The following is a 17,362-nucleotide window of genomic DNA, read 5'->3' on the forward strand; positions in this document are numbered from 1 at the left end:
TACGAAAACGTAGAATCGTAAATGGGCTTATATAATGTAGGAATACTTTTCACCGAGAAAGAAATTTCCATTTTTTTACCGTATGTTCCTTCAGATATATATTGTAAGATACATACACTGTACTGACACAGACATAATCAACTATATTAAGAATTACATTCACCTTACCCTATGCATGAAAAGTTTCACAACTCAGAATATATCGCTCTTTTTGAATGGCCCATCCACACCTGTCAGTAGCAACGCTGAAACAACACTGTTCTCGCCGTGGCGAATCATGAAGTTGCGTACAACAAAACTGACACATCTTTCCTGAAGTGAACAAATTTCGAGATTTGCAGTTTTCGTGCAGGTTGGGGCACTTCACAAGTATTCTCAAGTACAAAAACTGAGAATTGCCGGTTTTTTACTTGTGTCACTTTTCTTGCCTGTTTGCGATATGCAGCCTATATAATATCAAGTGTTTTGGAATATACAAAATAGTGCAGTTTATCCATGTTTATTTAATTTACTTCAGGTTTGTTAAATTTAATGAAAGCACCTTCGTGGCCGAGGACGCGCACAGAGCTGAAATATTCCTGTGATGCTATTTCTATTAGAGTGTCAAATCCGCTGTCCTATTGCACAGCCTCAGGGGAAACGATATGCAGAAATGTGTTTTGCAATTCAAGGAATCTTTTGACTCAGTTGATCCTACTCTGAAACATACCACTTCCAGTTCAGCATATTTGATATGCACACGAAATTTCAGTATCTACACCGTGTTGTCTCAGACATTCCCTATGCATAACATTCGTCAGAGTGCAGATATAGACATCATATTAAAAAAATAATAATCTGTTATGTAATTTGTGATGATTAAAACAATACGTTAACTAAGCGGCCTACTGGTGATATTTATTTATTGCTTTACATCATCCAAGCAGTTTAGAGTCTTCAGAACCTGTCTTACATCGGACGAAGATAGAGATGAAAAACTGTTACTTAACATTGTACACCAAGGAACACAGTTTCATTGCATAATTGTGACACAGTTATGTCTACATATCAGATATTATTATGAGGAAAATTTTGTTTACCAACACAAATAAATATATTGAATAATAATAATAATAATATTAATAATAGCAGACTTTAAGAATAAGAATTATATTAATTATTTTAGCACTTTTGAAACCTTGTTTAACAGCATCAGAAACTGGAGATGTTATTGACAAAGAATGTAAATGAACTGATAGTGATAGCAATAAATAAGTGTGAAGAGCGGACTGTTCCAAAATGACTCTGAAGGGAAGGGTGTGGGATGGGACGTACTTGGCAGGGGTATCGGTGGAGGGTGAATGGAGTGAGCTGTAAACAAGTATGTTAATGAGATACTTACATTGTGATAGAAGGTGAATAATGACACATGGGTTGAAGTTGCAAAGGAATGAAATTTCTTGGAGATTTCGAGGTGAATCGTTCCAAAGTCGGGTTGGAAATGATTTTGAGGTGAAGGCTGTATTACGTAATGGTCCAGAGACGCTGTAATCCTATTCATTGGATTGTCAGAGTTGAAGACAAATAAGAGAAGAGACCAGTGATTGAGGGGACGGTAGAGAAAACAATTTGCGAGTAGTTATTATAATTATTCTATTTTAGTTTTTAGATTTTATACAACACAATCACAAGAGCTTTTGGCAGTACCGTTACAGAATTCTTGCAGCCAAGAATAATCTGCAGACTGTCAATAGAAAGAGAAGATAATAAATCAATGTAACATCTATAAATTGTGCTAAGTAACTATTTACTTAATTACAGTTAAGTGTAAAAATATACCTTAAGGAATACGTTTCAAGCAATTTCTATTGCGTTGTCAACAGTACTTAAAGTAACAGCAGGTAGAGGTCAAGGGGTATTTGACGGAGTAGAATCTTCTCTATGCCTAGTCACACATGTCTATATTCGTGAAGGGAATATCTACTTTGGCTGACTTTATTGTTCTGTGATAAGGTTTTAAGCAAGTTTTAAGAACTATAAAAATTTGAAAACAATTTTAAATTTGAGCATTTGTGAAAAGCAGGCGGAGAAATAGTGGGATGACAGGAGTCTTCGGTAGGCTCATGATTGTGCAGATATATTAAACAAGGAAATTATTGGATGAGAATAATAAGTAAGTGTAATAAAGCAATCTAGAAAAATAGTAAAAATAATTATTTTTTGTCATGTTTGCAAGCAGAAATGAACGCGAGGTATGTTTGACTTAATACACAATAATATGGATCGTAACATCCCACTGCTTATATCATTCATCATTTACAGTGAGCCAGTTGCAACACGTTCAGTTCTTGAGGCAGAATTATGGATTTGGAAATAAAGTGAAGTGATATCTAAAATGTTATACTAAGGTTGTCTGTACTGTGGCAGGAATGAAGTATAATTAAAAATCGTTAATATGCTTTACTACAGAAGAATAGCGTCAAAAAGAAAACCTACAAAGTTTCAAAAATCAGCTTTAAGTGGTGATCGTAGCACTACACCACAAGTCACTACGTATCATTCCCATAACGATCGTGAGGCCAAGATCAGATTAATTACAGCAAAGAAGCATTTAACAATTGATTCTTCCGTCGCTCCATAGGCCGTGGTGAATGTAAAGGGAAGAAGCCCTAATAACTGTTACAATGGGAAGTAGATTCTGTTAGGCACTTCAGTGGTTTTCAGAGTATGTATGTAGATGAAAATCACATGGGTAACAGTTTAAAAGCCATACTAAGAAATCTATTAGACAATCGCGACTATTATCAAGCATATTAAACAAATAATTTGGGAAAAATGTGGGGGTATATTTGCGAACTGTGCGTAGCGATATCCGGCCGCCTTCGTAACCTATGGCTGACCATTACACCCATTACACATCTGTTTAAGAATTCTCTGTGAGCAAGGAGCCACAGACATTAACAGACGAAGACAAAACTAGTCAGTTTAGCTACAAACAGCTTTATATATTCAAATGCAAACTTCTTTTGGACTTGCTAGTTTAAGGGAAACAATTCATCCTTTACGGTGTATTACCTCTGTTATGTATGAAAATATAGTCAGTTGAGATATTTTCGTGAAAACTGTGATTCCAATGTATATATTTTATTACAAAGTTACTAGAAGTATTTCTTGCAGAGAGGTCAGCAAAATTCTGGCTCGCAGAGAGAATAATGTACTTTTTTCCTGCTATCATAACAACCACATTGTGTACCCTACAGTGGAAGTTGGTGTGAATCACTTTCTGCCCTTAACCATTTCTTGGTTTATTAATGAAAAATCCGCTCTAGTTGCCGTTGAGAACTTTACTGAATCCGCTACCGGTTTCGTCGTCTATAGTGGATAATTTTCAAATGGTTCTGACAAATGTCATATGTATGAAAGACATATTAACATTGTACATAACAGAAGTCGATAAAGAAGGTATGTGTATAACGGAAGTACAGGTTTAGCATATAACTCACAGTATGGTGTGGAGAATCAACGTGCAAATGATAAAAGTGCAAGTCAGGTTGATTTAAAATACTACGTATCCAATGATATGGTGAGAAACAATCGCGTGTCACGGCTATATAAAGTGTATAAGTTATTACATTAAAAGTATTGTTTGGATTTACGAAGAGATATGTCCTGATATTTGTAAATTTCAAATTGTCTGTTTTACAAATAAGAAGCTAAAACAGATTTTTAGATTTAATGAAAGTGCCAAATAGCTACATCTGACGGGACATCGAAGTGTAGAATTACGTCCTCTAGCGTGGAAAAGTTGAACCACAGGTAAGTACAGAAGTCGTTAGCGTAGCTTGGACGCTACATGAACTCGTTACGAAACATATTTGCAAATGTCTAGTTACATCTACTAATTTTCTGAGTCACTTTAAAGGAAATCATCAACAACGAGATGTGAGATGTCCAAAATACTGATGCCATTAAGTATATGTTGTCGATTTAGGGTCTTTCCTTGGAAATTTTTGAGATAGGTGTACATTTCTAATTCTTCATATATATCATTCTTCTTCTATGAAGGATTATGAGATTGTTTCCGATATTGTGCACCGTGTGACCCTCCCTTGTCATGTGAGCTGCGTTGGATTAATTTCCAACCTTTTTTTCCCTTTTGAATTCTGCATATTCCTCGCATCGCATTTTAAAATTCGTTCTCATTTCTCCAATGTCATAGCCTGAACTGTAAAATATTTCGCTATAATTCTTGCGTTATGTTAATGTTGTGTAATGAAATATGTAAGAGTGAACTGTTTTAAGGGTTTATTAAATCTAAGAAGTTACATTCACTATTTTATATGCAACACATGCAATTTGAAATTTACAAATACGTCAAGGCACAAATCTTCTTGAACCCAAAGAATACTTCGAGTGTAATGATTTAGTCTTTGTAATCTTGACACGTGCGTGTTTCTCACGTTATCACTGGACACATAACTTTTTAAATAAACCTCACTAGTATTTTTATCATTGCAATGTTGCTTCGGTACAGCTTAATCTAACTTATGTCCTGTACCAGTACTTTTAGGCCGAACATTAATAAAACCGACAAACTCCAAGGACGGATTCCTGACTGGAAAAAAGCTCCCATCAAAATGTGTCCAGAAATGCATCATTTCCACGGTAGATGGTGCTGACGAATGAAAATTCCCCTGACCAAGTGCCGTATGTTCCTTTTATGCTGCAGGCTATGTGATTGATGGAGCGTACTATAAGCAGCGTAACGGTCCGGTATTCATGTCGAGAACAAGCCGAGATGGTGTGTGTGTACGGCCAAGCAGATGGAAAGGGTCGAGAGGCAGTACGGCTATACCAAAACAAGTGCCCTCACAGACACCAAGCATATCACATAACGTTTCAAGCCCATTTTGGGTATTTGTGTGATTATGGGTCCTATCAGACAGACGAACGTACAGGGAGGAGGCAGACTGTGCATTCAGCGGGTTTGGAGGACCGGTTTCTGCAGGATACTTAGATGAACTTTAGTACAAGCTGCAAACGAGGAGCCCGCCAACATGGCCTAAGCCAAAGTACCGTTATGTGTGTCCAGCATGACAACAGCTGCGACCCCTATCACTTGCAACGAGTGCAAGGATTATCAGCAGAGGATATTCCTCTATGGGAACGATTTTGTCAATGGATTTTACACCATACCATTGCAATTATCAGATTCCTGTCATCAGCTCTCTTTATCGACGAAGCAATCTTTACCAGAACTGGCATCATCAGTCTGCATAATCATCTGCAAGATTCAATCCTCGGAGAATGATTGAAGCATCTCATCAGCATCGGTTCAGTACAATTGTGTGGACAAGCATTCTTGATGATCACATACTTGGACTGGTTATTATCCTACAACGCCTCGATAGAGGAACGTCCCTGAACTTCCTGCGGACTATTCTGGCTGAGCAGCTTGAGAGTGTGTCTTTGGCAATGTGACGGGTTATGTGGTTTCTGAATGACAGATCGCCACCACTATTCCGCATTAGAATTCGCTGACATCTCAACAACATATTCCCCGGACGTTACATAGGGCCGGCCACTGTGACAGAGCGGTTCTAAGCGCTTCAGTCCAGATCCAAGCTGCTGCTACGGTCGTAGGTTCGAATCCTGCCACGGGCATGGATGTGTGAGATATCCTTAGGTTAGTTGCCTAGGGGACTTATGTTAAGTCCCATAATGCTTCGAGCCATTTGAACCATTTTTGAACGTTGGATAGTCAGTTGAGGCCCTGTGGCATGGCCTGTTAGATCACCAGACTTAAGCCCCTGGTTTTTTACCCACGCGGCAGGTGAAAATCGTTGTGTATGCTGAACCAGTTTCTGGTGTGCAGATCGTTCAACAGCTTATTCACAACGCCTGTGACGCTATTTGGAGAGAGGTCGGAACAGGCGAAAGACTGTGGAAATCCATGTTGTGACGTGCAAACGCACGCATTGCGTCCCTTGGAGGCCACTTCGAACCACTGTTGTGACGTGGATGCGATGCAGCTCCTTACTGTGTTCTGCAAAGATTTGTTGTTGTCACACGTACACTGTCCATTTCCAGACGCATGTTTATAGGACCTTTTTTCCTCCGTTTCCAGTCAGGAATCCGTCCCTGCAGTTTATCGGCTTTATTAATGTTGAGCCCATATTTCTGTCATATCTACAGCAGTAGTCAAAAGCACTCGAAACGGATAAATACAAAGCCAAAAACCAGTAGTTGGCTCAATAAAGTTCTTAACAGTAATTTCTTAATTAAGGAAATCACAGTACAACACATAACTACACTACTGTCCATTAAATTGCTACACCACGAAGATGACGTGCTACAGACGTGAAATTTAACCGACAGGAAGAAGATGCTGTGATATGCAAATGATTAGCTTTTCAGAGCATTCACACAAGGTTGGCGCTGGTGGCGACACATACAACGTTCTGACATGAGGAAAGTTTCCAACAGCAGTTGACCGGTGTTGCCTGGTGAAAAGTTGTTGTGATGCGTCGTGTAAGGAGGAGAAATGCGTACCATCACGTTTCCGACTTTGATAAAGGTTGGATTGTAGCCTGTCGCGATTGCGGTTTCTCGTACCGCGACATTGCTGTTCGCTTTGGTCGAGATCCAATGACTGTTAGCAGAATATGGAATCAGTGGGTTCAGGAGGGTAATACGGAACGCCGTGCTGGATTCCAACAGCCTCGTACCACTAGCAGTCAAGATGACAGGCATCTTATCCGCATGGCTGTAACGGATCGTGCAGCCACGTCTCGATACCTGAGTCAACAGATGGGGACGTTTGCAAGAAAACAACCATCTGCACGAACAGTTCGACGACATTTGCAGCAGCATGGACTATCAGCTCGGAGACCATGGCTGCGGTTACCCTTGACGCTGCATCACAGACAGGAACGCCTGAGTTGGTGTACTCAACGACGAACCTGGGTGCACGAATGGCAAAACGTCATTTTTTCGGATGAATCCAGGTTTTGTTTACAGCATCATGGTGGTCGCATCCGTGTTTGGCGACATCGCGGTGAACGCACATTAGAAGCGTGTATTCGTCATCGCCATACTGGCGTATCACATGGCGTGATGGTATGGGGTGCCACTGGTTACACGCCTCGGTCACCTCTTGTTCGCATTGACGGCACTTTGAACAGTGGACGTTACATTTAAAATGAGTTACGACCCGTAGCTCTACCCTTCATTCAATCCCTGCGAAACCCTACATTTCAGCCAGATAATGCACGACCGCATGTTGAAGGTCCTCTACGGGCCATTCTGGATACAGAAAATGTTCGACTGCTGCCCTGGCCAGCACATTCTCCAGATCTCTCACCAATTGAAAACGCCTGGACAATGGTGGCCGAGCAACTGGCTCGTCACAATACGCCAATCACTACTCTTGATGAACTGTGGTATCTACATCTACATCTACATCTACATCTACATTTATACTCCGCAAGTCACCCAACGGTGTGTGCCGGAGGGCACTTTACGTGCCACTGTCATTACCTCCCTTTCCTGTTCCAGTCGCGTATGGTTCGCGGAAAGAACGACTGTCTGAAAGCCTCCGTGCGCGCTCTAATCTCTCTAATTTTACATTCGTGATCTCCTCGGGAGGTATAAGTAGGGGGAAGCAATATATTCGATACCTCATCCAGAAACGCACCCTCTCAAAACCTGGCGAGCAAGCTACACCGCGATGCAGAGCGCCTCTCTTGCAGAGTCTGCCACTTGAGCTTATTAAACATCTCCGTAACACTATCACGGTTACCAAATAACCCTGTAACGAAACGCGCCGCTCTTCTTTGGATCTTCTCTATCTCCTCCGTCAGACCGATCTGGTACGGATCCCACACTGATGAGCAATACTCAAGTATAGGTCGAACGAGTGTTTTGTAAGCCATCTCCTTTGTTGATGGACTACATTTTCTAAGCACTCTCCCAATGAATCTCAACCTGGTACCCGCCTTACCAACAATTAATTTTATATGATCATTCCACTTCAAATCGTTCCGCACGCATACTCCCAGATATTTTACAGAAGTAACTGATACCAGTGTTTGTTCCGCTATCATATAATCATACAATAAAGGATACTTCTTTCTATGTATTCGCAATACATTACATTTGTCTATGTTAAGGGTCAGTTGCCACTCCCTGCACCAAGTGCCTATCCGCTGCAGATCTTCCTGCATTTCGCTACAATTTTCTAATGCTGCAACTTCTCTGTATACTACAGCATCATCCGCGAAAAGCAGCATGGAACTTCCGACACTATCTACTAGGTCATTTATATATATTGTGAAAAGAAATGGTCCCATAACACTCCCCTGTGGCACGCCAGAGGTTACTTTAACGTCTGTAGACGTCTCTCCATTGATAACAACATGCTGTGTTCTGTTTGCTAAAAACTCTTCAATCCAGCCACACAGCTGGTCTGATATTCCGTAGGCTCTTACTTTGTTTATCAGGCGACAGTGCGGAACTGTATCGAACGCCTTCCGGAAGTCAAGAAAAATAGCATCTACCTGGGAGCCTGTATCTAATATTTTCTGGGTCTCATGAACAAATAAAGCGAGTTGGGTCTCACACGATCGCTGTTTCCGGAATCCATGTTGATTCCTACATAGTAGATTCTGGGTTTCCAAAAACGACATGATACTCGAGCAAAAAACATGTTCTAAAATTCTACAACAGATCGACGTCAGAGATATAGGTCTATAGTTTTGCGCATCTGCTCGACGACCCTTCTTGAAGACTGGGACTATCTGTGCTCTTTTCCAATCATTTGGAACCCTCCGTTCCTCTAGAGACTTGCGGTACACGGCTGTTAGAAGTGGGGCAAGTTCTTTCGCGTACTCTGTGTAGAATCGAATTGGTATCCCGTCAGGTCCAGTGGACTTTCCTCTATTGAGTCATTCCAGTTGCTTTTCTATTCCTTGGACACTTATTTCGATGTCAGCCATTTTTTCGTTTGTGCGAGGATTTAGAGAAGGAACTGCAGTGCGGTCTTCCTCTGTGAAACAGCTTTGGAAAAAGGTGTTTAGTATTTCAGCTTTACGCGTGTCATCTTCTGTTTCAATGCCATCATCATCCCGTAGTGTCTGGATATGCTGTTTCGAGCCACTTACTGATTTAACGTAAGACCATAACTTCCTAGGATTTTCTGTCAAGTCGGTACATAGAATTTTACTTTCGAATTCACTGAACGCTTCACGCATAGCCCTCCTTACGCTAACTTTGACATCGTTTAGCTTCTGTTTGTCTGAGAGGTTTTGGCTGCGTTTAAACTTGGAGTGGAGCTCTCTTTGCTTTCGCAGTAGTTTCCTAACTTTGTTGTTGTACCACGGTGGGTTTTTCCCGTCCCTCACAGTTTTACTCGGCACGTACCTGTCTAAAACGCATTTTACGATTGCCTTTAACTTTTTCCATAAACACTCAATATTGTCAGTGTCGGAACAGAAATTTTCGTTTTGATCTGTTAGGTAGTCTGAAATCTGCCTTCTATTACTCTTGCTAAACAGATAAACCTTCCTCCCTTTTTTTATATTCCTATTAACTTCCATATTCAGGGATGCTGCAACGGCCTTATGATCACTGATTCCCGGTTCTGTACATACAGAGTCGAAAAGTTCGGGTCTGTTTGTTATCAATAGGTCCAAGATGTTATCTCCACGAGTCGGTTCTCTGTTTAATTGCTCGAGGTAATTTTCGGATAGTGCACCCAGTATAATGTCACTCGATGCTCTGTCCCTACCACCCGTCCTAAACATCTGAGTGTCCCAGTCTATATCTGGTAAATTGAAATCTCCACCTAAGATTATAACATGCTGAGAAAATTTATGTGTTGAAGCTGCATGGGCAGCTGTACCTGTACACACCATCCAAACTCTGTTTGGCTCAATGACCAGGCGTATCAAGGTCGTTATTACGGCCAGAGGTGGTTGTTCTGGGTACTGATTTCTCAGGATCTATGCACCCAAATTGCGTGAAAATGTAATCACATGTCAGTTAAGGTATAATATATTTGTCCAATGAATATCCGTTTATCATCTGCATTTCTTCTTGGTGTTGCAATTTTAATGGCCAGTAGTGGTTTTGCCAGGTACAGAGCAGTGCAGAGCCAGAATGCCGTGCTGTGAAATCCACCCCCGCGTAATGACGCCAGAGGAGGAGGCGAGGGAGCTGGAGGAGTTCCCTGTGGACTGGCTGCCGCCAGGGGAACTGCAGCGATGTAGTGAGGTAGCTGACTTCTACGACGGCGCCTCCATCCTCCTCACAGGCGCCACCGGATTCATTGGCACTCTCATACTCGAGAAGCTGCTGCGCTCCTGCCCCGGCGTCTCCACGGTCTACGTGCTCGTCAGGGACAAGAAGGGCGTGCCGCTGCGGGAGCGACTACGTTCTCATCTGGAGAAACCGGTAAACCTACGATACTGGACCAGAAACTGCTCGTGTCAACACTCACAATAACAGAATAATTTGGCACTCGACAGTATCCAAATACAATGCAACTCGTGCATGTGTCTACAATCACTAATGATGTACATAATTAGTCAAAACTAAGCCTTGAAACTGGATACGTTTGTAACCACACAGTGATGGGACAGTACGTCCGGTGACGTTATTGAGTCGTCAAGAGGCAGGACTGACACCCCTGACGCATGGGTGGTTTGGTGGGAGGTGGCCTGCTCTGTGCCCAAAGACCCTAATTTTTATCATTAACAATGAAGCTTTTGTTGTTCCACATTACACTGTGTCTTAATTCACGGCAGTGAGCAGTGGCAGCGACCACCAGGGCTAATGACTGTGCCACCACGCCATCTCGGACATTGCAGCAGTGCAGACAGGTACTCAATATCCAGAGACGTCATGGCACATTGCCGGCAGATCAGTCAGCACTGTCTGTCCTGTCTCTGGTGTTAGCAGCGCAGGGCAGTGGATTACTTAATTCCTCTCCTCGACATCATAGTCTGCACCCGGGTAAGCGTCAACTGGCCCCGTACACAGTGTGCGATATGCGACTGGGTCACACTGTGGACCATGACAGTTGTAAGCCACACAGTATTATGGTAAATCTACAGGCAAAGAAAATCGATTGGTGGCTGTGGCACACCTCTACACAGTGACAATCCTTGACTGGCCCACCAGCTACGAAGGCCTGATGGTGAATGTCGCCCACAGCGTCCACCAGTCTTGACTCGAACGGCAGCACTGCGGCTTGCAGTGTCAAAATCCTCCTAGCAGGACTGGCTGTTCCATCAGAATTCAAAGACACTCTCCACGAACAGAGGATAGAATAACACAGGTCGTGCCCGAGATTGTTTGGTTGCAAACTGAGATGAAGTAGAGCAACCCACTGGATAGATATACAGGACCACGTTCATTGCCACTGCAAGCGTGATGTTGACTTCACTTGGCCTGCTTTTCTTCACTGGAAGGTTTTATGGCCAATTTACCTGTGGCTGGAAGATGTCTGAACATTGCCTTTCAGCAGCTGTATTATGCAGTGTCAGTACTCTGAATAATCGTTGTTATGTCTGACGTATGGCTTACTTCTTCATTCTGCTGTCCTAGCGATTTGGATACTCAGCTTTTATGGTATGTAGCAGTTACCATCGTCTTGTAGCCACATTACCTTATAAAAGCAGTAGTGCCTCCCCATTGGCATTCCATCTGACAGTTGCGTATAGACCTGGTTTACTCATCTCTTTGTTAGCAATGGAAGACTTCTTAAATTCTACTCCATTCCCAAGATTATTATTTTGTGGTGCGTCATTCTCTCCTTCTTTAACAAATCTGTCTTGGATCAGACTCGATGCTTTGCTAGAACAGTCTTAACAAATATTAAAAGCAAAGTTTACATTGTTCAGTTCAGTTATCTTTCTTTGCTCTAGCTCAGCCCGTGTCCAGAGTTCTCCTTCTTAATCTGTTCTTGACAACCTCACTCCTCAGAGTTTAACTCACTAAACATCTTATCTTATTATTATTTTCGTTTTCTAAGTCATTACTTATCCACTAGTGTAACCTTTCCCCATAATATAGCCGACACATATTCAAGTTTACTGTCTCGTTTCCTCCTCACATAATAAGTAACATATTACTCTTATGCTCCAATAATTATTCCTTATTCATTATTAGTAGTCCAGCTAACAGGTATCAGCTGATGTGGTGAACCTCTGTGACACACAGATGGAGATTACACAAATCTGTATTAGAACCACTATAGTTCTGGAAATTGTGACACTTATAGTCACGACGTCATGAAGCTGTCTATTATTGTCGTACATGCTTGAGTCTCTGCTCTGCTGACATTTGACCCTCCTGCGATGTTGCTAATTCATCTAATGAACGAACTTTGGGTTCAATGTATCATTTAGGAAGGCTAAATTCTGAGCTGACATTACATTCAGCGGCTTCTCTGGTCAATACAAAATTGACTGTGTCAAATTAATAATAGTTGTACCGGTGACTGTAGTCAGAAGACAATATTTCATGACCACTATGACACAGGTCATAGCACTATTTTAGTACCCTGCTGTTCAGCAATTCCATCCTAGGCATGCCCTTGGGATTTCCCTGTTCGTTGCAGTTTATGATTTTTGGGGAAACTGAATAGATCCAACACATGCTCACTCTCTGGAAATAAGGTTGTGGCGACGGTACTTCCCTTTTACACTCTACTTCGCTTACCTTTTCTTCAGTCTGAACAACTCTAGTTGCACAGATCATAACACTTTCTCTCTGACGCTACCACAGTTCCTCAGTGCATACGATAATCCTGCCCTGAAGAGGTGTATGACAACAACTGAACACTACTGGTGATACATCACCTGGAAGAAAGGTATTTGTGTCCTCCCCCTTTTAAAAAAAAGTGCAGTAATACGGTTAATCACGTACTGAAAACAACTAACATTACTCCGGCCTCCAAACCCATAAAATTATCGAAAAAATACCCCTATTTTTTCTGAATCAATCTTCTGACTGGTTTGATGCTGCCCGCCACGAATTCCTCTCCTGTGCCAATCCCTTCATCTCGGGTCAGCACTTGCAATCTACGCCTTCAGTTACACACACACACACACACACACAAAAAAAAAAAAAAAAACGAAAATAGATTAGCATGCTACTTGATGATGTTGTGTAAGTGCGTAAGGTAATTTGTGTGACCTCTCTTGCTTTTTCTGCTTTTCCAATTTATTATCCTCGACTGATGACGATATAGGCAATTGCGGCGAAGTAGGTACAGGTCATTCAAATAGCTTCATTTGTCCCACAGGAACCACAGCAGTTTTTATCCGTAATTGCAGCTTAACGTAGACAGATGGTGTCATTTCTGTGATCTGATGTGGTCCTTGGTATCAGGTCAATAATTTTCTAATCCTCACATGTGTAGGGATTCGTTACCAAAACACACTGGCCTGCTTGGTACTGTGGCGGCCAACCCACACATTGTCCTGGGGTCGTTTTAACGTTTGGGGGCTTTTATATTCGCTCTTGTCACTCTATGTCAAACATCACGTAACATTTATGAAAATTGCTTCACTGAAAGCCTGCTTCGTCGATCCACAGGCTTCTCTCATGAAAGGGAGCAGGCATTTTTCTGCCATACACCACCTTATATGGTAAGAGACCAGTCCCACTTGAATTTTAGAACTTTACAGAGACATGACAACTAGAAGATAGACATCCCAGTCGTCATGATTGGTTCTCACAAAAGGACTCAGTATCCTTGAAATCAAGCGATCCATGCACTCTGTTCTTCCATTAGATTGAGGGTCGCAGGGACTAGTTTGAAGCTTGTGAATGTGCAACTATCTGCAAAGCTGCTTCATTGTGTGAAAATGAAAACTATAGTCAATATGTAACGCTTACCTGTGGGTGTACAATTAAATGGGCCCAGAATACCTATCTTCGGCATTGCAAGTGGTTTCGACGCTTCAGGTAATTCCTGACATATTGCTCCATGTACTGTTCTCTTATCCTCCACCAAAAGTTTCCAACCACCTGCCAGTCAGTTGTTTCCCACCTACAGCGACCCACTAAGACATTGTCATACACTTGCTTCACCCCTCCCGCCGGAGGTTCGAGTCCTCCCTCGGGTATGGGTGTGTAGGTGTGTGTGTGTGTGTGTCGTTCTAAGCATAAGTTAGTTTAAGTAGTGTGTCAGCCTAGGGACCGATGACCTCAGCAGTTCGGTCCATTAGGAATTCACACACATTTTAACATTTTGAGCACTTGCTTCAGCACTTCATCCCTCTAAGTTACACACACTTCATGCATGGTCTGCCTTTCATCATTCTGTACAAGTCCTCACGTCTCATAAACTGCATCTGTGACCTAAATAGTCGACTGTCACTGTTAGGTGCTGAAACCTTTTGCCACGTGGCATTGTTCCCGTCCAACATTTGCAAAGCGTCAACCTTTCTATTTAAACTATTTGTGTTCTTATGCTTTTTTCCAGATTTATGTATCAAGATTTATGTATCAACTCATAATCAAAATCAAAAAGGCTTCAAAACACACCATGTCAACCTACTCAGTGGTTCCTTTAGTCCCTGTAACCACTTCAGTACTGTGGTCCGATACAATATTAAACTTTTCATCATACAAGTAACAACATAAGCATGTCACACCGTAAATGACAGCCAACATGTCTTTCCCTGTCGTAGAATAGCTCTTTTCTGATCTATTCAGTTATCTTGATGTGTTCCTTACTATACAAATATTCACAAAGAAAACATCCAACCTCTAGATTCCTTACATCGCGCAATAAAATAAATTCCCTACTAAATTCTGGAAATAACAATACTGGAGTCGCTGTTAATCCTGGTTTTAAATTCTGAAATGCAGTTTCACAGTCAGTTTATCACTGAAATGTCACTCCTTTTTTCAGCAGCCTCTTCAATAGTCCAGGAATTTCAGCAAGCCCTCTCACAAATTTCTTACAACAGCTACAGAGTCCAAGAAACGTCTGAAACTGTTTTGTCGTCTGTTGTGGCACACTATCGTGGATTGTTTAGCTCGAATGTGGATCTGTTTTGACACCCTCCTGCTGACCTAAGCAGTCCACTTGCGTTGCTGCTAAGTCACATTTATCGATAGCATTAATCATAGTAGGTATAATCTCTTGAAAACTTCCTCCAGTTTCTACACATGCTCTCCCTCCATCTAGTAGCCTCTGGAAGGTAGCCATCGCTTTCTTAAGACCAAATGTAATTCGAAAGTATTAATAATGGCCCTAGGGTACTGTAAAAGCGATCTTTGGATGGTCCTTCTGAACCACTCCCAGCTGATGATAGCCACTTCTTAGATCCATCATCGAGAAATAGTTACACTAACCCAAATTTCCTAGAGTCCCCGTTATATTTGGTATTGTATGTGCATATGTAATAGACATTGCATTCAGGTAGTGGTAATCACAACAAAACCCATATTTTCTCGTGCCATCTCATGACTTTTTGTGACAGTATCACGCTTACACCCCATGGCATGGACCGTCACAAGGATACTATCAGCCAACTGCTGGTCAATAAACTTTCCCATTAATGGTGGCAAATGCCTAAGAATTCTGTATGGTTTTCTGTACACTGGGGCATTACTATCTTTTGGTATTTCTTCCTTACTAAATAGATCTGCAAATCTTAACAACAATGCTCCCATAGCGGGCATATTTTCTCACTAAATGTTTCAATTTCTTGTGCAGTGCAGATCGGCTGACAACTTGATCATGCCTAGGTCATCTTCCGACCTTTTGAGATCATCCTCACCCATGATATACAAATTGGAAATCACTAACCCCTTTGGCAGGCTCTCCTCATCCGTGCCTATATTATCTATACTCCTGGGAACCATGTTAGCCTCATCTACTTGATTCATGCATACTACATTCCTATGTGCACAGTAATGTGATGAATTCATCATTGCACTCTAGAGGCTCAACAATACGCAACATTTCACTCACGTGAACAGATATTTAGTTTATGTATATGCAGTTTATTCGGTATCACCTTCATCACTGGTTAAACCTGCAGCAATGTGACACTAGCTATGCTCATTCACAGCTAAAACAAGGTTTCTCTGAGTTCGATAGTGTAGTGCAAATGGTCAATTTTTGCACGATGTTTATTTATAAATTCAAGTCCCAGGATCACACAGTATCTGTCACTGACAACTGACAACTTCTCCACAGACCTGAAAATTCTTCGCTCCAGTACTGAAATTGAGCGTTGTCGATTCCTTATGATGGCACATTATTCTGACCCACTTCATCATGCGGTCCTCAGCCTCCTCCTAGCTAAATGGTCCAAATTGGCTACCGATGCATGAGCCACCGTATCTGCAAAAAAACTATGGTTCATTCGATTAAATATGCTGACCAGGCAACAGTCCGTCACTGCAGTGGCTTTTGCAGTATTCTGTTTTACTTGGAACGTCATCCAGAGGTTGAGGAATTCCCGTTCGCATCTAACTAACTGTTGATCTGACCTTATCCGTTCTGATTATTACTGGCACACTCAAGCGCCTAGTGGTCCGCTACTGCACATCAGCAACACTGGACTCGCTGCACAGCTTCTTCATGTGGAATGAGCGTCCTGATTTTCAACTACGACGAAAGAAATATCCCACCTATCCCATCCTACGTGTCACAGTATCTTTTTCCTCAAGTAGTGTAACTACCTTAATAACAGAACGTTGATATTCGACATAACCACTAGCAATTTTTTTCCAGACACATCCAACGCCCTGTTTTCAGCTGCTTGCAAAAAGGTTTAACTCACCTCAACATTCTGCATTAATTCATAAGTATTTTATTCTAAAATGCCTCCATTGATTCGTTACGTTTCTGTGACAGTCTCGTAAGCTGGTCCTTGAAATACCTTTCTCTTTTTTTTCGATACTGTAAATTCCCTTCTCAAACTGTTCAAACGTCTGTGTTTTCCTGAGTCCTTCATGACACAAGGCTCATAAGATGGCTTCGACAACCAAACGTAGCCTGCCCATAACTAAACAAGTTTTATCCAACCAATTCCCTTCTTGTGCGGCAGCCTTTAAATCACTAACGGAATCAACTGATGCATTGCGTACGGGATATAGAGCTTTAGGCTCTACTGGCTCAACTTGCCTATGCAAATCTGCGGTTGACTGTTTGCCCACTTGCTGTCTAGTGCGTCGTTATCCAGTGCGTCGTTACATTTCTGCAACTCAGTCAGTTGCTTCCGCAGTGCTTTCAGTCGCTTTCTGTGCAGTCACTGCTCGTGTTTCTGGTATTTGTGCAACCTCCAACCAAACACACAATAGCAAAATTACACGACAATACATACAATTCTGGTGCGAAATACATTACTCCTTG

At 41.8% G+C, this 17,362-nt stretch overlaps 1 protein-coding gene across 2 annotated transcripts in view; it reads left to right on the forward strand.

Moving 5' to 3' along the window:
• Window positions 1-17,362, forward strand: part of LOC124545139 (fatty acyl-CoA reductase 1-like) — a 149,655-nt gene that overhangs the window by 21,639 nt on the left and 110,654 nt on the right. Inside the window, exon 2 of one of the 2 annotated variants that reach the window (XM_047123968.1) lies at window positions 10,115-10,431. In XM_047123968.1, the coding sequence (XP_046979924.1) occupies window positions 10,138-10,431 (294 nt within the window). In that variant the 5' untranslated portion in view covers window positions 10,115-10,137. Of the gene's footprint in view, window positions 1-10,102; window positions 10,432-17,362 lie in introns of both variants that reach the window. The other variant, XM_047123969.1, reaches the window with a different exon arrangement.

The sequence above is a fragment of the Schistocerca americana genome, chromosome 8 (genome assembly GCF_021461395.2).
Source record: "Schistocerca americana isolate TAMUIC-IGC-003095 chromosome 8, iqSchAmer2.1, whole genome shotgun sequence".
NCBI classification, from domain to species: domain Eukaryota; kingdom Metazoa; phylum Arthropoda; class Insecta; order Orthoptera; family Acrididae; genus Schistocerca; species Schistocerca americana.